The sequence below is a fragment of the Octodon degus genome, unplaced genomic scaffold, assembly GCF_000260255.1.
Source record: "Octodon degus isolate 3935 unplaced genomic scaffold, OctDeg1.0 scaffold00127, whole genome shotgun sequence".
NCBI classification, from domain to species: Eukaryota; Metazoa; Chordata; class Mammalia; order Rodentia; family Octodontidae; genus Octodon; species Octodon degus.
The window spans coordinates 1,911,561-1,934,397 of NW_004524703.1; the positions used below are offsets into that span (position 1 = coordinate 1,911,561).

Sequence of the window (22,837 nt, forward strand, 5' to 3'; positions counted from 1 at the left end):
AAGTGTGGGGATTTATAAGCTGTCCCCCAGAATTCTGCAGCTCCGCAGGTTAAGGAGACTACCTGTCTGTGTAGCCTGGTGTTTTCCATTCCCAACTGTGCGACCCACACAGTTAACTGTCCTGTGCCTCTAGATGCTCTTGTGTAGAGCGTAGACTGTGGTTGCTGAGGATTAAATGTGCTCAGCCCTACGAGTGCTTCAGACAGGTTGGTGCAGAGCATGGTTCCCTTATGTCACCATCATCACTAGAAACAGCTCTGATGGAAAGCATTTGAGTCAGAACAAAATCAAGTCTGTCTTCTTCCCATGTCAAATTAAACTCATATCTTGCTGCAGATGCTGGCGCTGGACATAGCTGATTTGTAGTTGTGGTCTGTGCTGTGTGCCACAGGACAGGGGAATCACAACCAGTGTTAGCCCTGGGTTCTGGTGTGTGAACATCAGTGGGATTCACTTTATTCAGAGCAGGGGTGCGGCAGAAAGCACTCTGTTAGTATGGAACTCCTAGACCTCTCTCACAGGAGCAAGAAAGTCCCAATAGTGGGCAGCGTATGTGATGAAGGGGGCTGTTAGAGGCGCCTGCTGTTATTGTCCTGCTTATGCCAAGGCTGAGGGCACTCATCCGGGCTATTGGTCAGCCTGAGCACCGGCATTATGCTTAGAGGGAATAGTTTCCCAGAGGTCTCGAGCGTTCGGAGGTGGGGCTTTTGGCCATGAATGGGGATGCTCTGCTCAACAGCAGAAGTGTCCAGTGAGGAGCTCCCAGCTGAATGTGCTGCTGGGGGGCACTGATTGGAGGTGGGTCACCATGGGACGGCCTGGAAGGGCGCAGTCTTGGCCCCAGCTCCTCCCGTCTGCTCTGCTCTCCCTCTGTTCCTGGCAACAGTGGGTGAGTAGCCTTCTTTTGCCATCCTCGTCCCGTGCCTCAGGAGGCTCCTGTGTAAAATGGAGCACCAAAGCAGAACCTTCAGAGCCAGCTAACGAGGACTGCCCTACCCTTCTTTTATGTTGTAGGTAACAGGTATGTTTTCCTAGCCGAGGAAGGCTGGCTCTTCTGTGTTTTGCTTCATCGAGTTCCTGTGACACCCACACAGAGCCCATTTGCCCACCAGATCTGTCTTCCTTCGTCCGATGCACGCAGGGCACAGTGTGATGTTTTTGTTTAAATTAATATTAAAACTCTTTTGGGTATTTCACATTCAAATCACACTTTCCTTTCATATAACTTTCTTTTCTGAGAAATAAATGCATCTGGCATTGGAAAAGTGTACAATTTGAGTGCCTATTTTGAAAAGAGAATGAATAAGTTCACTTTTGATAGTTTTGAGGTGGTCATAGCTTTCAGAAAATGAGCTTGTTTGAATGGTATTGTAATTTGGTTTTTGTTTTTCCCTCCCTTAAAATCAATACAGGCAACAACTTTAAAATTAAAGCTTCAGAAACTTCAGCAGAAAGCAATTGGTGATGATGATTATGATCAAGGTGAGTTTTAATTTGTTTGTTGATTATTTCCTCTTTGCCCTTTTCTTCCCCTCCTTCCTCACCTCTGCCTCCTTCACTCCTGGTGAACTGTACAACCCGCTTCTCTGATGTCCCCATTCAGGAAGCATCACCTGTAAGGTCGGCCACCGCACCTTACAGTGTTGATATTTGCAGATTTCAAAGCACTTGATGATCATTCAGGAGCCTTTGGAACATAGGTATGTCCAGAAATAGGTAGAGGACTTACAAAATAAATTGTCAGCTTGTCATCTGCTGATGTATAGCATATCTGCAATTCACCCCATCATCTGAAATATTTGTTGAGTGTCTGTGATGGGCCAGGTGGTGAGGCCAGCAACAGGATAGAAAGGTGGACATACTGTCTGGTCTTACAGTGCCAGCACTAGAAACTTTAAGGAAGTAAGACTTCAGACCCTCTAGGACCAGAAGTAGAACTGGGATAAATTCAAGAGATGTCAGGCTGTGCCAAAAGGGGTCAAGCGCCTTACATGTCCACATGCACCATTAGACATACCCAAGACAGAAAAGAAATGTTGCAACACGAGGCCAGAAGATAGTAGAGTTGGTCATGAAAACACACAGAAGAACAGCAAAAACAAGGCAGCAAAATAGGAGTTGTGCCAGAGACTGACAGGGCTGAGTGGACATAGGAGGATGGAGCGGGAGAAAGCTTCAGGTGAGATGGGTCTGGGAAGAGTCTTAAGGACCACAGAGGCTGACTGCAAGATCTCAGCCCCATCTCTGCTGGCCATGGGAGTAGAGAGAAGGCTTGGAGTGACTTCTCAGCCTCCCAGACACCCCTTGCTTAACAGATGCTGCTGGCATCTGGTTTAGGGCACACAGGCCTGGCCTGGAAATAGACTATAGACTCAGGGATTCTTCAGTAAGCTGGGTTGGGCTTAAGTCTTAGAAATTTAACCTCCTTGGTCTGTATTCTGGTGTTTCCCATTGAAGACATCATGGACTGTTGAACTATAGGGTGATCGCTACAGAAAGTTGGACATCCTATTCAAAGAAGTGCACACAGTCAAAGCTGGCCCATCTTCTCTCACTGTGGGTGCCACTGCAGTGGGAAAGGAGAAGCAGTTAGCGGTTCTTGTATTCTCTGGCCCCTCTTTCTATAGGTCAACAGATTTTATGATGATGCTGGCTGGAGGGTGAGTGGGGGTGGCAAAAGCCCCCAGTGTTGGCCATGTGGCCCTGGGCCCAGCTGTGGGTGGCACACACAGGTCACATGTGGACCACGCTGCTTTGTGCCCAGATGGGACAGTTAGGCTTAGGCCTAAGCTCCCCACTCTTGTTTGAGTTTGATTCTTTTGTTCCTGCCAGCTCTGTGCTCATCTGCCATGTCCAGATTGGAGCAAGTAGAGGGGACACTTGTATAGACTCTGGCTTATGTGAAAAATAACTGTTGACAACCTACCATCTCTAACCGTCCTTCTCAGATGTCATGTTTATAGCGATGGCCTGAACAGGTAGCTTGTTAAAACGCAGGTCCTGATTAAGTAAGTATGAAGTAGGGCTGGAGAGACTCCACTCATTCTTTCTTCTTTTTTTTTTACCCCCTCTCTCTGTGCTAGGATTGAATACAGAGCCTTCACATTGAGCTATTTCTCTGGCCCTTTTTATTTTGAGACAAGGTTTTAGTAAACTGCCCAGGCTGAGGTCAAGCTGGTGATCCTCCTGCCTTGGCCTCCCAGAATGCTGGAATTGTAGGCCTGCACCACCATGCCTGGCTGGCCTTCCATTCCTAATAAGCTCCCAAATGATATTCGTGTCTCTGTCTTGTGAGCCATGTTGTAGGTAACCATGGCACCTAAGTCAGTGAATGATAGCTCATTGCTCTTGTCTCTAAGAGGAGACAGGCTTGAAGGGGCACAACATGTGTACAGTGATGATAAACCTATGAACAATATGTCCCTTCCAGTAAGAGAGGCAGACAGGGTCCCTAGAGGGCATCTTTCTCCTGCTGGAGACTGGGCCAGGTGAGGGGAAGAGCTGAGGGTAAGGGGAGCACAGAGACTTCGAGGGGTGGCGTGCTGTCCAGAGAGAGTGTCTGGGAGGCCAGTGGCTAGATGTTGGCCACTGTCAGGGAATTGAAACAAGCTCATGTTATCTGACATAGGGCTCAAGCAGGACCAGGGCTTGGCCTGGCACATGTAGGTGATTCATTAATCTCAGAGGCTGACCAGAGTACATCAGGAATGGTTGTATGATGTTGAGGAGGAGAAGCATTTCTTGTCAGGATATTGCTGAAATGCAATTTGCATCCTTTCCAACCTAGTTTCTCCAGAACTTCTAAAACCATTGGAAGGGCTGTGGCATTCTGTTTTTCCCATTCTGTGGGAACGAGCTTCATTTCATGGCCAGGCACAGAGCCCAGCTATGCTCTGTGTCAGGCAGGGTCTGTGAAACTTGCAAGATTTACCTCGGTTCACTAAAGGAAACATGTCTCCTGATTCTGAGGCCCTTTTCTCTTTCGTTCTACTTTCACCTCAGAAAAAGAGTTTGTGTTTCAGGGAGAGGCGCAGCTGAACAGTGTGGAAGGTTTCTTGTCTCCTCCACATGCTGGCGCCTCTGACCTCTATTTCTCGCTCTCTCTCTAGGGAAGCAAAGTTAATATTGCCTTACGTTACTGCATGAAAGGACAGGGAGGAAAAATGTGTTGCTCATGGGGTTTTCTTTCTCCAAGTCTCCAGCAGTTTTGCTGTGTTAGTGCATTCCTGTGCCTGTGGTCAGCGGAAGGGTTAGGATGAGACCTTGGTGCACCCCAAGAGAGAAGCTGCAGCCAGAATGTGGGGTGCCAGGTCAGGCTCGGTGACCTGGCTGTGAGGGAGAAAAGGGGAGCGTGTGATGACCTGCTGTGGGCCCAGTGTCTGGGTCATTCCTGCACCTTTGTGCCCACGTACCCCCTGCTTTGTTCTGTGCTCACCGTCAACCATACCCAGCACTTCATTTCCAAAGAGAGAAAGGAGGGGCCATTAAGATGAAGCAGCCAGATGTGGGAATTCAGCGTTTCTATGTGGCGCCTGACTTTATCCTGCTGGCCTAGAATGGCCTTCTTGACAGGAGAAGCAATCAGCCTTGCCTTAATGGCTCTAGTCTCACTCTTGCCCCATATGCAACATGAAGAAATTCAAGCAACCTTGGAGGCCTAGCCAGCAAATCGATCACAGAAGAGGCCCAGCATGAAACACCCCAAAGGGAGACCAACTTGCCTCTACTTCCATAACCTGTTGTCTGAATCCTGCCTTGGGCGAGTTTTGTCCCCTACACTGTGGGGAGATGGTGTGTCACCCACGCTTATGCCTCCTGCACCCGTGGGGAGCTGCCCTACTCCTCTCAGGGTACAGTGACCAAGCAGTGGCCTAGAGCCTGAAGCTCAGGATGGAGCCCCTGCCCCTTCCAAGGATGGTGGATGTGAGGAGCAGAGAGAAGCCCCACGTATTGCATTTGCGGGGAAGGGAAGAATGTCTCCAGGACAGCCCGCATGAGAGGGAACTGGGTGCCATTTGGGGGCCTGTGGAACTTGGGTGCTGCTCTGGGCTGTCGGCTTTGCTGTGCTTTGTGACTTAAAACTGTAGTTACCTTTGGAATCTCCCTGAAGACAGGGCTGGCAGGTCCATTGCTATGACAGCTGACAGCCAAGCAGCCTGGCCCACATGTGAGCGGGAGCAGTCGCTGCCTGCAGCACCAGGGCTCCGGAACAGGGAAGGTCCCATTTTCCTCAACAGAGGCTCGCGCCTCTTGAGGCCACGCTGCTAGGGAGGCTTGCTTGCCCCTTGGCTGAGGGGTGACCTGGGTTCCACAGTTATATGACTCACGTCTTAAGTGGGTATTTCAGACTCATATCCTTCTAGTCTGCATTTTTACAACAACTTTTCTATATTTAGATATGTGGATATTTACAGTTGACTGCGCATTGTTATCAAATTGCCTACCATGGTAAGCACAGTAACATGCTATACAGACTTTTTTTTCTTAGTGTTTTATTCCTTTGCGGATTTATGTAAAAATGCTATGTAGATATTTATTTATTGGGCATTTATTTTTATTATAGGAAAAGCCATTCTAAACTTGGTTATAGTTTCAATTTATACATTGGAGACTAAAGTTTGCTTCCTAGTAGTTTATAACCTTTGAAATCACCTGCTATCTTTTTCCTAAGGAAAAGTTTTTGAAAATTTTAGTATTTTGCAGTCAGCTTTCCTATTTAGAATTTGTAAGTAAAATCTTAGATTTGGAGAGATTAACTTAACATTGTTGAAATTCTAACAATAATAAAAATAACAGTAGCAAGAGCAGTAATTCCTAAAATTAACAATCTGTTGGGTCTGCTTTGAAGATCATTCTCAGAGGGGAAGAGGATAAGAGATGGAGGAAGGAGGGAAGGGGGAGGGGATAAGGGATAGAAAAGGAGCTAAGCCATGCTACGTTCAGAGACCAACATCCCCCAAGGGATATAAACATTATGAATTACACACATGTACTGATAAGCTAAAAGAATTTTTAAAAATACTTCAAGTGGCTTGTTCTAAAGACTGCCAAACTTTACTGACAATAAGTCAATTTTTACATGCCTTCAAAGCTCTGCAGATTTGTAACTGTCTGCACATAGGTAAATCCTTCACGGTGTTTGTGTGAGGACTCCCTTCCCAGAATGCACCCCTGTGGTCAGGTGATGCAGGCCTGTGTGTCCAAGCCCTGGGCTTCATAGTGGCAGTGGGGGCAAAGTGGGATGCCATCGTTTCCTCCCAAGCATGGCCTCTCAGGTTAGTTTCCTCTGGTATAGATTCTCCAGAAACTCTTGTACTCATCTTTTCCTGGAAGCAATGGAAATAAAGATTTGTCCCTGTGCAGTGTCTAGGGGGATTGGTGTGTTGGGCCCAGCCAAAGTTCAATCTGTCAGCTGGTTGTTAGGTATATAATAAAGGGCCGAAGGGACCCACATCCTGTCACTAAACTGACTGATGGGTGGATTTTATTGGCAGAATTAACTCTGTTTTCTGCATAAAGTGACATTTAGAAATAATTACCTACTCAACCTGAGATAGTTAAAGATGTCTTCATCATGAGCTGTGAAAATTTTAGCAAGAGCTTTTTTGCATTTTTTTCTAATTTTCTATATATTTTTAGTTGAGGTATGATTGGCATTTCTGTGAGCTGTGAAATATTTAATCCTGCCCCAGAGGGGTATGGCTAGCTTAGTAGGCAGAATGAAGAGCCTGGGGATGCTCCAGGATGGGTGAGCAGACACTGGCTTTTGTCATGTGCTCTGCCCTCGTCTCAGTCACTTTTCTTGTTGCTGAGACAAAATACCCGATACCCAAAGTTAAGGGAAAAAGGTTTATTTAGCTCACAGTCTGTAGAGGTTTCAGTGCATAATTGGCTGCTTCCAAGGCAGGGTGGTGTGCCAGAGGAGCAACCATTCTGGCGGCAGAAGATACCAGAAGAAACAAGCGAGGAGGAGAGAGCAAGCGAGCCCCTTTCCAGCACTTATACTGTGTGCAGGCTACTTGCCCTAGGGCGGATACAGCCCTCGCAGCATTAATCCCAGCGTTAGCCCATGGATCAATCACAGAATATAGATTCAGCACCTCTAAAGGACCGCATGAGGCACTGGGGGAAGATCCAGCCGCAGCTGTATCAGCCCTTGAATGCTGGTTTGCTTCCAGATCAAGCAGGAATGACGCTACCCTGCTGTGTGCGTGGGCGCCATGCGTGGTGTCTTTGGCTAAGGTCTTAGAGATTATTTGCTTCCTTTCCTTTCTTTGTGTTCCCACACCCCCACGAATTGCATGTTAGGAAACACTGAAGTGTGAAGTCTGGGTGTTTCTGGGAACATCTCTGCCAGTAGTTAGCACCAGAATGTGCAGAAAATAAGATGCAGTGATTTGGCTTATTTTCTATTTGGCAATAAGAAGCTTATTTGTGCACAGCCTGATGTCTTTTAGGCCACAAAAAACATTGGGGAGTGAGGTGAAGCAATGTATAGTAAAACATGCAAAGTATAATGAGGCATTTAAAGCTTGAATACTCTTCCTATCTTTCTGTAGCAAACTGTTTTTTTGCTATCTAAATTTTATGACCCTGCTTCTTTCCTGCTCTGATTCTCTATTGGATGACACTGAAAAAAGGAAATCGGAAACCCCCTTGGGCTTTGAAGAAGCCCCAATACTGGTCATCCCGGTTTTGAGAGATGAAGAAATGGAGAGGGTAAGGAGGAAAATGGACATGGGTGGTGTGCTGGAATCAAGCCCAAAGGAGAGACAAGTGCCCTCTCGTCCTGTGGCATCTCCCGTTTCTCTGACCTGCAGTCTGTGGCAGAGAGGATGAAGGTGCAGTTCCCATGTAACTGTTTAATCTCTGTTTAAAATATGCGCTCACAAACACAGCAGTCATGACCTCAGCATGGTGGCAGTGCTGTGGCATCCCTGCCCCTCTGAGGTCTTCCTTCTACTTCAGAGTGCATCCTTGGACAGCTAATTTGTTGTGATAAACTGTCCAGGCATTTAATTAAATCTTGCATCTCTCTAATAACAAGTTTCAGTGAGTACTCTTCCTGATACACAGCAGGTGGCAGAGATGCCCTCCTGAGCTGGGCAGCTCTGTGTCGTTTTCTATGCCCCCTGTGTGTCACTGGCCAGGCTCCTGCTCCCCTTTCAGTGGGCAGGTGAGGACAGGGCTGCCCTGGAGGCCCTACCTTTAGGAGATGAGCCATGCCTACATTTTCAAGTTATCTAGGGAGAAATAAAAACCTCCTTGGTCTATAAATATCTGGAGGTTACCAAGGTCTTTGGATGCAAGAGGACTGGCAAGACCCTCAGAATGGGATGATCACATGCTGCTCAGGAGGAAAGTTACATGGCTTATTTTGGTTTGCATATGCAGTTAATCCATGATTGACTGGCTCTAGGGAAGAACTGACAGGGCAGGGGGTCTAGAGGAGGAAAACGGCTCACCTCCTGGAGCCAGGAAACAGAAACTGACAGTTGGAGCTGGAGAGCGAAGTGTACCCTACCGGGCCAGGTCCCACTTGCTACAGCACAATCAGCTATGGTGCACCTGTGGTCCAATCCTTTCCCAAAAGTTCTGTCCTCAGACTCTTGGGGGACATTAGATATAACAGCCATGAACACGGGCAGTGTTTCTAGGACACGTGCTCTTGCCTTAGCACTACCTTGCCCTGGCCCGCCTTCCTGACTTCATTTCCTGCCACACGTCCCCATCCCAGGCCACCCTGTCCTCTCATGGACCCTCAATATTCCCTGAGGACAGAGGGCTGGGTGCCCCATTGTCTTGCACCTCTTCCCTGACTTGCCTTCTTGGTCCTTTGAGGCCATCAAGGGCAGGTACCAGGCCCCTTCTTTTGGGTGCTCTGAATATCACATATTCATATTACTCTTTAATATCAATGTGGGCTGTTTCCTTGCTAAGCTTCTTGGGAAGAGGGTCTTTGTTTAGTTTTATTTGCTTTTTATTTTTTAAAGACAAAATATTCTACTAAATGCAGATGCTGTAAGCTTAGGAGATAGCTTTTCATTTTTACATTAACAACCTAATTAAAATTTTATCCCTAGCATCTAGCATGGGGCAGGCCCAAGTTGCTGCTCAAAAAATGGAAGGTTAAACATATACCTCATCTTCAATGATGATTATTGTCACTGCTAAAATGTTAGCAATTAACTCTGTGAGAAATTCAGTCATAAAGTTTCAGGTCAACCTTATTTTTTCTTTTTCTTTTTTTTTTGGCAGAACCGGGGATTGAAGTCAGACCCTTACGCTTGCCAGGCAAGTGCTTATTCTACTGAGCCATGTCCCCAGCCCCTTTTTTCTTCCTCTTCTTCTTCTTCTTTTTTTTTTTTTTTAGGTCAACCTTATTAAAAATCTGATAACAAAGGCAGGTTCTGCCATTAATTAGCTATGTAAGCTTGGACAAATTACTTGATGTTCCTGGGCTTCAGTTTTCCTCATCTGTAAATGGGATAACCATGTTGTTTAGAGAATTAAATGGGGTGGCACATGTTAAATGTTGGAGTTATATCTCATGTGGAGTGTTAGTTAATAGAATTGCAGTCAGCAGTAAAGTATGTAGATATGGTGGCTCTATACCGTTCATCTTTGTGTTTTTCTGCTCAGATTGCTTGCAAATTATTGACCCAAAAAATCGGGGAGTGCCTCATTTCATGCATTGTGAGAAGGGACTTTTTGCTATTTCACAGTAGACCAACCAAGTTATTTTCCATCACAGTGTGTTGGGTGGAAATGACCTTTAGCAACGGATGACAGTGATGTGGCGGAAGGGACAGTTTTCCACTTGACCTTTCTGTGGCGTGCCAGCTTGTGTCATGACGCAGAGTAAGTTGCCCCTGACAGACTTGATGGTGCATGAGCTGACAGGGCTCATTGTTTGGAAGGGGACAGGCACTGAAGAGCCCAGGGAGCTCCAGAATGTGGGACTGCCACGTGCTCAAGAGTGGCCTGGGCTGCCGACTGCCCAATCACTGCCAGAGTGTTTAGCGTAATTAGTTCCTCTGGGAGTCTGCTTGTAAATGAGATGCGCTCATAATGAGTGTTTGTTGTCAAGGACTTGGTGATTCTGCATGTCCCCCTCCCCCACATCCTTTTGCCTTTTCTGTCTTTGTTACTCCCCTCCTCCTCCTCCTCCTCCTCCTCCTCCTCCTCCTCCTCGTCGTCTTCTTCTTCTTCTTCTTCTTCTTCTTCTTCTTCTTCTTCTTCTTCTTCTTCTTCTTCTTCTTCTTCTTCTTCTTCTTCTTCTTCTTCTTCTTCTTCTTCTACATTTTTGCTTTTCTGTAGTTTCATTTTTGCTAAATTTTACATCTACCTCTTTATCTGTCTGGCTTGCTAAACTAGGCTACCTTCCTTTTGTTTTTACTCTGGATGCTTCCCCAAGCTTTCCCTAGGAGAGCTGAGGTGTAGCTTCTGTGGATCAGCTTCTTGTTCCAGGCCATCTTGGGGCTCGCGTCGTTCCAGGCACAGGGGGAAAGGGACTGCTCTGGGATGTTGTAGGTTTGGTGCAGGAAACTGCTGCAGAGAATCCACCCCTTAGGATTGTCCCTCATCTTGACAGTGACTTAACTACATGATCATGTGTGGTGGTTCAGGTCAGCTCTTTAGGGACCCACAGAAGGGTCGCATTTTTATTTGGGAGAAAAGGGCAATTGTTGGTCCCAATCATGACAGTTAAAAGAGTGGAGGGTGTGTTGCTGTCCCCAGCTCTTGATCCCCAGCCAGGTGGTCAGGTTATGAGAAGTCACATCTTCACCTGTTAAACAGGTCTAATGGCGCCTGCCTGCCTATATGCTAGGCTGATATGAGAACCAAGGAAATAATACTTATGAAACCTGTGCTCCTGGGATGGACCACTGGGTATGGTTCTCTGCTTTTAAATTTTTTCTACACTAAACAATGAAAAAAGGAAACCTTTTTAAGGGAAAAAAATTAGAAGGAAATTCATACAAACACCCTGTCTTGGTGACTTTTCTCTCCTTGCTGGGGCAAAAAACCTGACATCCACAATTAAGGGAGGAAAGGTTTATTTAGCTCACAGTTAGTGGAAGTTTCAGTCCATACTTGGCTGGCTCCAAGACAGAGTGGCACATGGCAGAGAGCAGTAGTTCATGGTGGCAGAAAATAGCCAAGAACAAAGGGAGGAGCAGTGGCTGCAGCTGCTAGCAAGCCTCTCTCCTTTCCTTATATTGTATTCAAGCTAGCCACTCCAGGGCAAGTGTAGCACCTCACTCCTATAATCCAGCACTGGATCATGAAATAATTACAAGCTCTAGAAGCTGCCCCAGTGATTTTGAGGCTTTGGGGGGACGACCAGACATAAACCATAGCACATCCTATGGAAAGCCTCAGGACCTTTGGTTTCCATATTCTACCTTGTGTGCAGATCTCGCCAAGATGAACATTCTGTGCAGATGCACGTGTCAGAAGCCCATCTGGCCTTTGAAATAAGAGTTTGTCTATATCAAATAGAGGGTGGCAAGGTCATCTTTTAGTTTATTTAAAGGCCTTATGCAGTGAAATGTTTACCTCTATCACAGAGGCTCAGGGGGCAACAGAAACTTGGCAGTGGGGCAGGTATATACCTTCCTCAAGAGCTCTGAATCCAGGGAGCTACTTTGGGGTACAGGAAATTGCTTTTCAGACTGTGTGCCCAGTAGTTATAGACCTTCCAGGGGAGGCTTATGGGTAGTTCCACATGAGCATGCAAGCATAGTGGCTCTCCTCTTAGCAATACGGTGGGTGTTCATCTCGAGTGAGGTCCATTCCAAATAAGAAAAGCAAAAAAAATCCAAGAACTCAATGGGCACATTTGAACAGCACTGCTGCAAGGAGTTGAAAGTGGCTCCAAGGAAACCCTAAACCCAGGTTGAGGGGAAGGAAGAGACACCTCCTGAGCTCATGCTTCTTTCTCATATTTCATGGATCATTGGCTCTGAAGCATCCAAACTGCAGCTGGAGGTGCTCAGCCTGCAAAGCCCTCAGTATCTTCCTCTGCTGGAGTTGAGCCCTGCTGTGAAGGAGATCCAGTCCCTGCACTGCTGTAGTGCTTCTGATGAGCCCAAGTGAGTGACTTCCAGGCCAGACATCAGAACACTGCACACACCCAGGTCCCCAGTCTAGGATGCTATTCAGTGTCCCTTCTGCCTAGAGGGATCTGCTTTCTCGGCAGCTGGAGGCAATTGCTTTGGACCCACCAGGCAAGCCCCAGTGTCCTGAACTGAGATCTGATTAATGAAAACCCCTGACCCCAAATTTAAACAAAGCAAAACAAATGGATTTCCACACAGTATCTGCCATTCTTTCTTTAGACACAATGAAAGGAAAGAACAGGGAAAGGAGGAAGAACTGAACCAGTGTACAGGGGTCTCCTCCCCACTGTAGAGGAGATCAAAGGCTTTCTGTTCCTCTCCAGCTTTTTGATCAGCACAGCAGCTGCTGGGTGCTGGCCTTGGGCCCTAGGAAAGTTAAGTGGGCATTTCTGCCCATCCTGCAACAACTCCTCCGTGTTTCCCAGGCCTTTGTCAGGGCATGAAAAACTACCATTGTTCAGGATTTGAACAACTGGATTTTTGTAAGGAAAGGAAAAAAAAGCCACCCGCAAACCCATGGAAAAATGTGCTAGGATTCATGCTAGTTATGGGAATGAAGCTCTGGGGCAGTTAGGACCATAAGTAAGGTCTCACGCTCCTTGTGACATTGTGTCCTCACTGTGGGCAGAACACCAGGTGGGCAGGGGCTCCTCTGCAAACTCAGATCTGGGGGGGTGATCATCTCCTCTCTGTCTCTGGTGCCACCTCTGAGGCCCGATGCCCTGGCCATGGGTTTCCTCCACAGAACCTGCATCTATCCCACCTAAGGGTGAGCTGTTTCTCTAGGTGGCCTCCTGGTCACATCAAAGGCTGGCTTCCTCACGACAGGTCTGTTCTCTCAGGCTTTCTTACTATCTGCCAGAGTGAATATTGACAAACCCTTTCTGGCTTGTAATGTCATCTGTGTTGCTGGCTTTCGCCTCCTCAGCCAGGCCATGACATCCATGCCACAGTCATTCTCAAACGCAGGTCTGGGATCGCAGTTCTCCCTTTCCTCAGAAGGTTATTTCTGCAGGCTAGCTGGGGCCTCATTCTCCCTGCTACCTCTTCTCCTCCTTCCTTTTGGGTGGTCATGGGGCAGGTTACACCCACTTACTCAAGTGACCTCAAATATTGTGGTGTGTTCATAGTAGCCGGCACCAACTTCTAGACAGCCAGTTCTCCAGGGGCCATCAGCTTTCACAGCTTGTGGTGGTGACCCTGGGAGAAATACGAGTGACTGGTGCTGCAGGGAACAGAAGGGCTGCCCTGCTGGCCTTGCCTGTCTGTCCTCTGCATCATTTCAATGAGTCTTGCTCTCCGTCCCCCGAGGGGGTGTTACCACTTGCTGATGGGTTGGGGGAGGAGTTGATGGGGTCTGCTCTGGTGCCACCATGGACTTTGCCCACCCCACTGGGCACCCTCTGCTGAGTGCTGGGCAGTGCTGTTACCTGGAGGTCTCCTGGGATGCTTTGGGTCTGCTGGCCTGCCTTGGTCCTAGGCCTGGTGTATAATTGTAGTATTATTAATGAATAAAGGACTTCTGTGTCTGATTGAATCAAGCTGGAGCAGGGCTGGCCTGATTATATGCTTGGAACTTGGTAGTTAAACAATATAGTATCATTTTTGTCTGCTTAAAATGCCAGCACACCCAAGCTCCCACCACTCGTCTATCTGTGCTTGTAAGATAATAAAATAGCTGAATGCGTGCCAAGTGATTATCAGTGGAAAACTCATGGTTATAGTCAAGATTTGCAAGGGAAATCAATTTAATACAGGACACATAATTTATTAAATTATTTTATAATATTCATTCAAAGAGTCAAATGCCAAAGAGTGCAGGAGATCTGTCCATGCTCTAGCGGCTCAAAGAATGCACCTGAGGGCCAAGAGCCCATGGCAAGCCCTGCAGGATTCCAGATGGAGGCCTAGAGCCCAGAGCACTGTCTCATGCACTTCTGTATCAAGGATCCGCACTGGGGAGGCCCAAAGGCCAATGGTGGAAGCTAGAAAGTCTATGCCAGCAGTATGAAGGACCTGTGCCACCAGGCTGAGGGATCTGCACTAGAGCCAGGATGTGATGCTCAAGGTAAGGACCAGAACTTCTCTGAGGGGAGCAAAACCATCCCCAGTGATAGCAGGGACCAGAGCTCTTCTGCAAACACCTGAGTTCATATCAGGCAAACCAGCACAACTGTCTTCTCCAGAAGAAACAAAGCACACCATCTTCCTCTCTAGTTCTTTTTTTATGCTGCTGGCAACAATCCTCAGGAGGTGGACCTTCCACACCCAGAGCCACACTGGTTCAGTTCAGCTGGGTGTTAAAAAGTGACCATTAGTTAATCCACCATATCCATAAACTCCCAGTCATGCCTAGTCTCACAGCTTTATTTCTTTTCCTCAGGGACACTTGTTTCTCTGTAGTTTCATGTTTGTCATGAGCTCATTTTCTGTTTCTGATGTTGTTGCTGATCGTAGGGTGAAATTTCTTAGTTACTCACATGTCTTATGGTTCCTTGAGAGGCCCCTGGTTTGAAGGTGGCTCAGAGCTTGGCATGTTGCCTGACTGAGAGGCTGGGGGGCTGACAAGGGCTGGGGAGGGACAGGAACAGGTAGATTAGGGGAAGAACCAACACTGAGAAAGTCTGGCCTTCAGCTCCCTCCTGTTGGGCTGCATTGAAGGTGTATTGAGTTTCAGAGATCACCTGAGTGGAGTTAAACCAAATCAGTAAACTGGGTGGGCCTGCCACAGCGAGCCCTGAGACATTCTTATGTTTGAGGTGATTCTTCCACTTGTGTTTTTCAAAACTGTCCACTGGTGCTGTTTTCCTGCTGTGCTTCAATAATCCAGCGGCACATTCTGGGCTGGTTGGCAATGTTATCGTTGTGTGTGAGGAGGCAGTGGAGTTTTGAGGGTCGATAAAGACCATAGAAGCATCTGTGTGAATGTAGGACTGAAACCTGGGTAATTAAAATTCAATCATTTTAACTTTTGACTTTCTTCGTATACCAAAGGATTTTACACAGAGGAATCACAATCCCCTTTCCTTCATTTGCTTGACCTTTTTAAATATTCTTAGATGTTTGTCTTTATGATAACATTATACAAACTATGGTGTTTATCATTAATATTATAGTTTCAACTTTAAAGCCAAGGTTCATGTTTTGAGGAGGTCTGAGGCACCCTTCACTCACTCTGTGAATATTAAGTGCCTTTTGTTCAAAAGCAGTAGATATTGGGAGTCCATTGTCAACACAGCAGAACAAACCCCTGCCTTCAGGAGCCGTCAGCTCAGACAAGAGAGCACCTGCTGGGTCCCCACCTGGTTAGACCTCAGCAGCAAGGGGGAGTCTGGGAGCTGCCAGCTGTTCTTTCTGTAACTCAAGAGTCTCAGGTGCTCTGTGCTTAAATGAAGCTTGACACCCTAGAAGGCATACTGTTTGGGGAGAGGACCTCTTGCCCTATTAAGAATTCAGTTGGTCCTACAAAGGACCTGCAGAGTTTCTTGTATCTGCATTTTCTTACTCTTGCATATTTTGCTAGGGAATACATTCCCATGGATTCAGTTTATCTCTTGGGTCTGTACTGTATGAGAGGAGTTGGGGAGGTGCTTCTCAAACTCATCATGTACCTTTGACATCCTTCGGCTTCTTCCTGTTTGCAGAGGTGGTGCTCAAAGCCAGCACACATGCAGGTTCACGGCATGCCGACTGCAGCCTATTTGTTGGCCCTTCCTTCATTGGCTGCAGTTCTGTTATTTCTCTTTATTAACACTGCCTTTGAGCTGAAGGTCACTGTTTTATTTGCATTGTTGTGTTTTAGCCAAAAGAAAACAGCTTCGTTCTACTTTGTTCCAAGAACTAATATTCTAGCACGCCTTATGCCTTTTGATTGGATTTCATCCTAATTGGAATATCCCAGGCTAGTGGAAATAATTTAATCTAAGGTTTTTTGGACCAGGCTGTTGGATCCTAGACCCCTTTATGCAATGCAAAGAACTTAAGCTGTGCATGCTGCCGAGTCGTTAGCCAGAGACCAATTTAGCACAACTCTCTTGGCACTGAGTGTAACCCTGGTGTGTTCATTTGTCCATTCCTGAAGGGGATAGACACACCAGTGTGGTTCTCACTATATATCTTAACATAATGATGATAGTGGCTGCTCAGTAATGTACCCCTAATCGCCTGAATTCCCTTAGAGATGAAAATGTTAAAAGATGTTCTACCAAAAACAATTAAGCTTTAAGCGATTACAGGTTGCAGTGATTACCATTAAAAGGGTTGAACGAGCCTGTGGTTTTTAAGCACTGACAAGCAGATGTGTCCGGCTAATTTTCTATGAAAACACCAGCAGAGCAAATTACTCCTGAAAAGTCTATTCATAGCAACTAATTGGATGCCATGTCCAGTTTAATTCTGAAAATGGAGCGCAACCAAAAACCAATAGAGAGGAATAATGAAGAGATATTTGAAGTCTTCTTTGGGTGGTTTCTAAAATAACTGCAGTGCCAGTCATGTTTTTACTGTCCGAAACACCCCAATGTCTCAGAGGGCCCCAGGCCTACAGTGCACATGGAGGAAGGTCAAGGAGTCCATGAAGGAGGAGGTCACAAAAAATGACCATTTCCACCACTGTCCTTCCACAAAGTCACTGCTAATGTGGAGAGGGCCTAAAACCCACTGGCTGAGCTTTTAAGTTGTAATGTGGTTTGCTAGAGATGTCCTGGAGTTGTGCTGGTTGGATGGGGGTGAGATATAATAGTGTATCATAAAGAATTGTTCTTTTAATTACCATTAAGTAGATTATACTTCGTAAATGTCCATCTGCAGGATGTAGTGTTGATCCATTTCTTAGCTAGGCATGTAGACTGTTAGGTTGGTCAGTTGTTGGTTATGGGACTAAACAATTTTGGTAATGACTAAACATATGTCTAAATTCAATTAAAATGAAGAATTTGGCATGAAATGCTTTCATGTTGGAGGACCTGGCATTACTTTTTATATTTTTATTTATTTTTGGTACTGGGAATCAAACTCACGACTTCCCACTTGCCAGGCAGGCATTGTGCTGCTGAGCTGTATCCCTGGCTCCTACTTTAAAAATAAGAATTTCTCTTTCAGAGTTTACTTATTTTTAAATGTATGGAAAAGTCATTTTTCTGTGTAGGTTTGCCTTCTTTTATTTCTCTGTGTAACTCAGAATGGGAAAATAGCTCTGGGTTCAGGGCTCAGGTTTCTGAACGATGCTGTACAGAATTTTAATGATTAGAGGGAACTTTGAAAGGATATTGCGTTGTAACTTAGTTTTAAAGCATATTACTCCTAAAGCCATGCTATATTTTTTAAATCACACTATTAAAGTTATACTAATTTTGTGCATTAGAAAAGTTATGGCTGGGCATGGTGGTACCAAAACTGTAGTCCCAGCATTCCAGAAGGCTGAAGCAGGAGGACTTCAAGTTCAATCCAAGCTTGAACAATTATTTGACTTAGCATGGTTCTATCTCAAAATGAAAAATAAAAAAGGGAGGGGGATGTAGCTCAGTGTGAAGGCCTTGGTCAAAGAAAAGAATAGAAGGATGTGAAGTATAAAAAATTGTGAGTTACAAGAACTGTGGTGGGGGAGCAGTGGCTCACACCTACATGGTAGGTGGAGGCTGGAAAATTGTAGGCTGAGCAATTTGGGAGCTCCTGTCTTAAAATAATATGAAGGCCCGGGCTGTAATTTAGTAGTACTGTGTTTGCCTAGCACATGCAAAGCCCTCAGTTTACTGCCCCCCAGCACTGCAAAAAGAAAACAAAGAAAAGGAAAATAGTGGATTTTACCTGTTTCCACTTTTATAAAAGTGGGAGTGCCAGTAAAAGTCTATTCAGTTTTCTCATAAACTGTCTTCTTGGCCACATCCTCAATTCAAATATAATTTTAGGAAGTTGGCTTAGTGGCACTGTCGGGGAGATGAGGCTGCCAGAGGGCCCACTTTCTGAGACTCGCAGGTAGGAACAGGATGAGGGCTCCCCACATAGCTGCCCTGAAATCCCAACCCCAGCTGGTGAGTACTGCACAGCCCTGCTAAGCCAGGGTGTCCCCTTCTGCCCATGGCTGTTGCGGGGACTTGCAGCCACACAGACTTGATCCCATGAGGAAGGTCATGTCACGTGCTCCACAGCTGAGTGGGATGGCACAACCCGGTTGTCTAAGCATCATAACTAGCCATTGGAAACATACGGGTGCTTGGAGCTTTCCACATGCCATATTGTGAGTTTTCTCATAACCCTGAATGTAGCATTTAGTCAGGTAGGATATGTGAGTAGTAGATGCTCACCTTATTTTCCTGTGCAGAGATGGCTTTCTTGGTGTTGTGCGCTGTGTCCTTTCTGGCTCGTTTCATTGTATCCCTGAGCCACATTCCCCTTTGAGTATTTATGGAGTTCTCCGCATTATGGCAACTTGGAAATGATGTCAAGAGTGTTCCTTCTGCACCAGTTAGGGCCCTTGACTCCTAATAAGCAGATAGAAAGGTGGGTGGTTCTCTTTTCACCCCTCTATGGAGGTGGGAGGGAGCTGGGATTGGTACAGTGGTGCAGGGCACAGATGAGGCCAGAGGTACTGGCATAGGTGGCTGTGGTGGGCACAACTGTGGTGGTGGCAGGAGCAGTGATGGTGTTGGTGGCAGTTGTGGGGGGTAGGTGTCACACAGCAGTGTGTTGGCCAGTTCCTTGGTGCTTGGAAAGAAGTGAACAAACCTGTTCTCATCCCTGGGATAGTTGCCAGTGCAGAACCCTCCACCCTGACTCTGAGCTTCATGAGCATTCAGTTGGGCCAGTTGGTGACTTCCCTAGGGCCCTTGGTGACAGACATCCATCTCATGAGACAGCACTGTGATCCGCTGAGCGCGTGGTACAAGAATGCTTTGAAAACCCAGTCCAGTCCTCCTTCCAGAAGCTCAGGACCTCAAGGGATTTGTATGCTCTCCGATGCGTCTGTAAGCTGCTGCTTTAGTACTGCTTATAGTATGTATTGACAGCATGTGCACATATGTGTGCACACATAGGTACACACACATGCATGAACACACAAACACACATAGCTTGCTAGTCATATGAAACACTAGAACCTGAGGTAGGTACCTGAGAGTTTCCTTACTTTTGCTATTTTGATCACTCACAGTTTATTATTTTGCATGGTAACTTCTGCTGGGGAAGAAAAGATTCTTCACACCACCCAGTGTACTGGAAAATGCCCAAGAAGAAAGGCTGGGGCACACAGAGCACGGCAGCAGGTTGCGCGCTGGGCGCTGAGGGCCAATTATCCCCGTCAGATCCCTGCTTGTCTCCAGAGTCTCGGTGTCATCTCCAGAGGCTGGCTTTTCCTTTTATAGCACATCAGAGTGATTTCCCAGCCTCCTGCCACACATCTCAGGCTTAGACTGCATTTGCAGAAAGCCTCTTTCCTGTTCCCTGAAAGGATGTGTGACCCATGGAAACCAGGCTTACCCTAAGCAGCTTAGCATTAAGCATTTGAGGAAACCAAATCCCCACCTTTATGCAAAAATCAAAGGCTAGCATAAGGAACCAGCGAGTTAATAACTTTCCAAATAATAAGCAGCTCAAGATTTTTGCAGCTGATTTTGTAAGCAGAGAAATTGAGATAAAATCACTCATAATCGTAGACTGATTGCCAAAGCTCTTAGTTCCTGTCAGTTATTTTTACATACTAATAATCATAAAGCACAGATCATATAGACATATAATTTTACATCCTGTTTTTATCTTGTAATATTAAAATATTTTTCCCCACTGTTTTTCTTATTTCTCTTGACTTTCTGCGCACCGTGCATGGGCATGCTGTAACCTACCTACCCATCTCCTGGAATCTGATGCAGAATTCCATTTTCGTGAGTTTGTTTTGACTACTCAGTCCTTTCTGTGAGAAAGAGGTGGAGAAAGTAGACAGGGAGGTGCTGGAGTGGTTTGCGTTTGCACAGTGCACTGGGGTCAGCAGGGCATGTTGTGGCGTCCGTGAAAGGACCCCATCTTCCCGGAGAAGCACGCAGCAGTGGAGGACACAGGTTTTGCCATGCAGACAGGCTCCTGGGCTTTATTTCTGAGTCTGCATAGCTGCGTGGCAAGCCCTGGAGCACTTACCAAGCTTTCTGTAAGCTTCAGTCTTTCTTTTGCTGAGTGGGCTCATAGGCAAAAGGGTCACTGTGGGCATATGGCGGTGTGCTGGGTACCAAGCACTGCTTGTAAATGGGAATCATTTATTTCTTATTCAGCTTTTATGAAGAGCCTGCGGTGTGCCCGGCACTGAGCTTGATAAAGATGGGTAAGGCTCTGCACCACCCAGGGGTTTCCTGGGACCTTGATGAAGAAATGGCAGAGAAGCCCCGTGTGCTTCTGAGATGGCTTCTGGGAGGCAAAACGGGAACTGCTTGGAGGCTGGCACTGGAAACACTCAAGGTTCCAACTTGCCTTTGCCATGCATTTGCTTTTTGAGACTCTAGGCAAGTCATTAACATTTGTGTTTCACTTTATGCATTTTGTAATACTACTTGGCAAGTTGTTGTGAAGCTCAGACCTGGTGCTGGGTATGTAGTAGATGCTCAAAAATGATTATTATACTTGATGTCTGTGTACCCCCCCGATGGTGACTGATTTTTATGCAAATGAGCCTGACAAATTCCAGTGTTTGCAATGTTCAAGACTAGCTTTGTGTGTTCAGAAGAGTCGGAAATACATTTTTCTGCAATCTGATTCTTTGAGAAACGGTTATCAACACGGGACGTGTATGGTAATGTGAATCAGACCATGCAGCCCTCAAGAAACTGCATTTCTTGGCCATTATGTAAAACCCAAGGAAAAATGCCTCCCAAGCTGAGATCTCTGCTTAGCTTGGAGGTCTCCTTGGGATGTGGAGGGGCTGCCTAGTCCGGAAGAACGTGGTTGACATGATGCACTCTAGGACCTCACAGACAGAGGGGTAGCAGGACTTGAATCTGTTTAGCGGGACGTCTTTATGTGTGAAGATTTCTTGCTGCTTCATAAATGCTTATTTGCCTTTTTATTCATAAATGTCAAAAGCACTTCTCTTTGACAGTGTTTCTGTATTACAGCCCAAGTAACAGGCACTTGGTGCTGATGTGCTAAAAAGTATCAATGACCCTCAGTGAAACAGTAGGGAGTATGTTAAAGTAGCATGGAAAGTGCCTTGATTCCTGCAAGATAGAGTGTGCGGATGGTTAGTGCTTTTTGTGTGGTTAGGACAAAGGCAAGATAGACCTGTAAATTGAACATCTGCTATCGATTCGGCACACTGCTCAACGCTCTGCTTTGCTGACTGCTTGTCAACATCTTCCTTGGTTAATTTTGAATTCATTTATTACACAGCCATGTTTACAAAGTGCACCAGTACTTCTGGTGTTCCTGCTGCCCTCCTACTCACATGGTCAGTCAGCCACACTTACTCAGTGCCGGCTGTGTGCAGCACACTGCCAACCACGCTGGCCTCAGCCTTGACCCACAAACCCAAATGATACCAACAGTGTCTGCAGAGAGGGCTCTAAGTTTAAAATGGAGAAGAGCCAGGGGCAAGGGACCCTGGCCAAGCAGAGAGAAGAACAAGAGAAGGAGGTTCTTAGAGGTATAGTAGGACCCACACATGGGGGACTTAGAGGGGACAGTTACTAATGCAGTGTCTGCAGCACTCGCTTATCCATTTGTGGTTATAAAATACTCCATTCTGAAGTATGGCTTTGCCCCTCTCATGTTTCCTAGCTCTTCTTGCTTTCTCCTCATTGTCTAGTCCTCAAGTTCTTGCTTTCCTTTTAATTGTGTTATACCTTTCTATTTGTATTTCTTCTTTTGAGTTCTTATACTAGGGAGACTATATGATATTTACACATGTGGGTCTGGTTTATTTCACTTATGAGTATATCTTCAAGTGGCATCCACTTACATATGAAGGCTTCGAGTTTATCATTCTTTATAGCTGCGTAATACTTTATTGTATAAAAATTCCACATCTTTTTCATCCATTTCTCAGGTGACGGGCATCTTGGTTGTATCCAAGATTTAGCTATTGCAAATTGTGCTGCTATAAACATAGGCACACGTGTGTCACTATGATATGATGTTTTCAGATCCTCTGGGAAAGTTCCCAGTAGGGGAATAGCTGGTTGGAAAGGGAACAGGATGGGTAAGGTGATGATCCTGAGAATCTTCAGAAGGTTTTTGAAGATAGCAGTTGATTGGTAGGATTCTCACCCTGACTAACTATATATACTGATACCTGTGAAGTAAGCAACTGCACTAAAGATGGCAGTGTGTAATAGTAGGCTCATGTTGGAGTGCCTGTCATTCTGGCCTTCTTAATAGATGCTGCTTGTCATGACACACTGGTTGCTGCCATGCTGTCTCTCAGGTAGATGTTTAAAAAGGAAGGGAGTGGTGAATGAAGGCAGGAGACAGGAAAAAGGGTGTTGCGGGACTGTCCTGCTACAATGCTGTATATGGTTAGATTTCTAAACTTCTGTGTAAAAATACGTAATTGTTTATTCCTATTTTTAAGAATATATTTTATCTTTTTTCTTCATATTCTGTAGAGGCTTAAAGTTTAACATATCAATACTTGATGAAACATACCTGTTCCATGTTATGCCTAAGATGTTTGATACTCAGACAGATAGTGAGGTTAAGCTCAACAGCCTAGGTTGTAGGGTAATTACAATAAGCTT

The 22,837-nt window shown here is 45.9% G+C and overlaps 1 protein-coding gene across 1 annotated transcript in view; it reads left to right on the forward strand.

Moving 5' to 3' along the window:
- The window catches only part of Disc1 (disrupted in schizophrenia 1), a 352,530-nt gene that overhangs the window by 64,607 nt on the left and 265,086 nt on the right, over positions 1-22,837 (forward strand). The window contains exon 3 of the mRNA XM_023700878.1: positions 1,413-1,482. Within this exon, the coding sequence (XP_023556646.1) occupies positions 1,413-1,482 (70 nt within the window). The remainder of the gene's footprint in view (positions 1-1,412; positions 1,483-22,837) is intronic.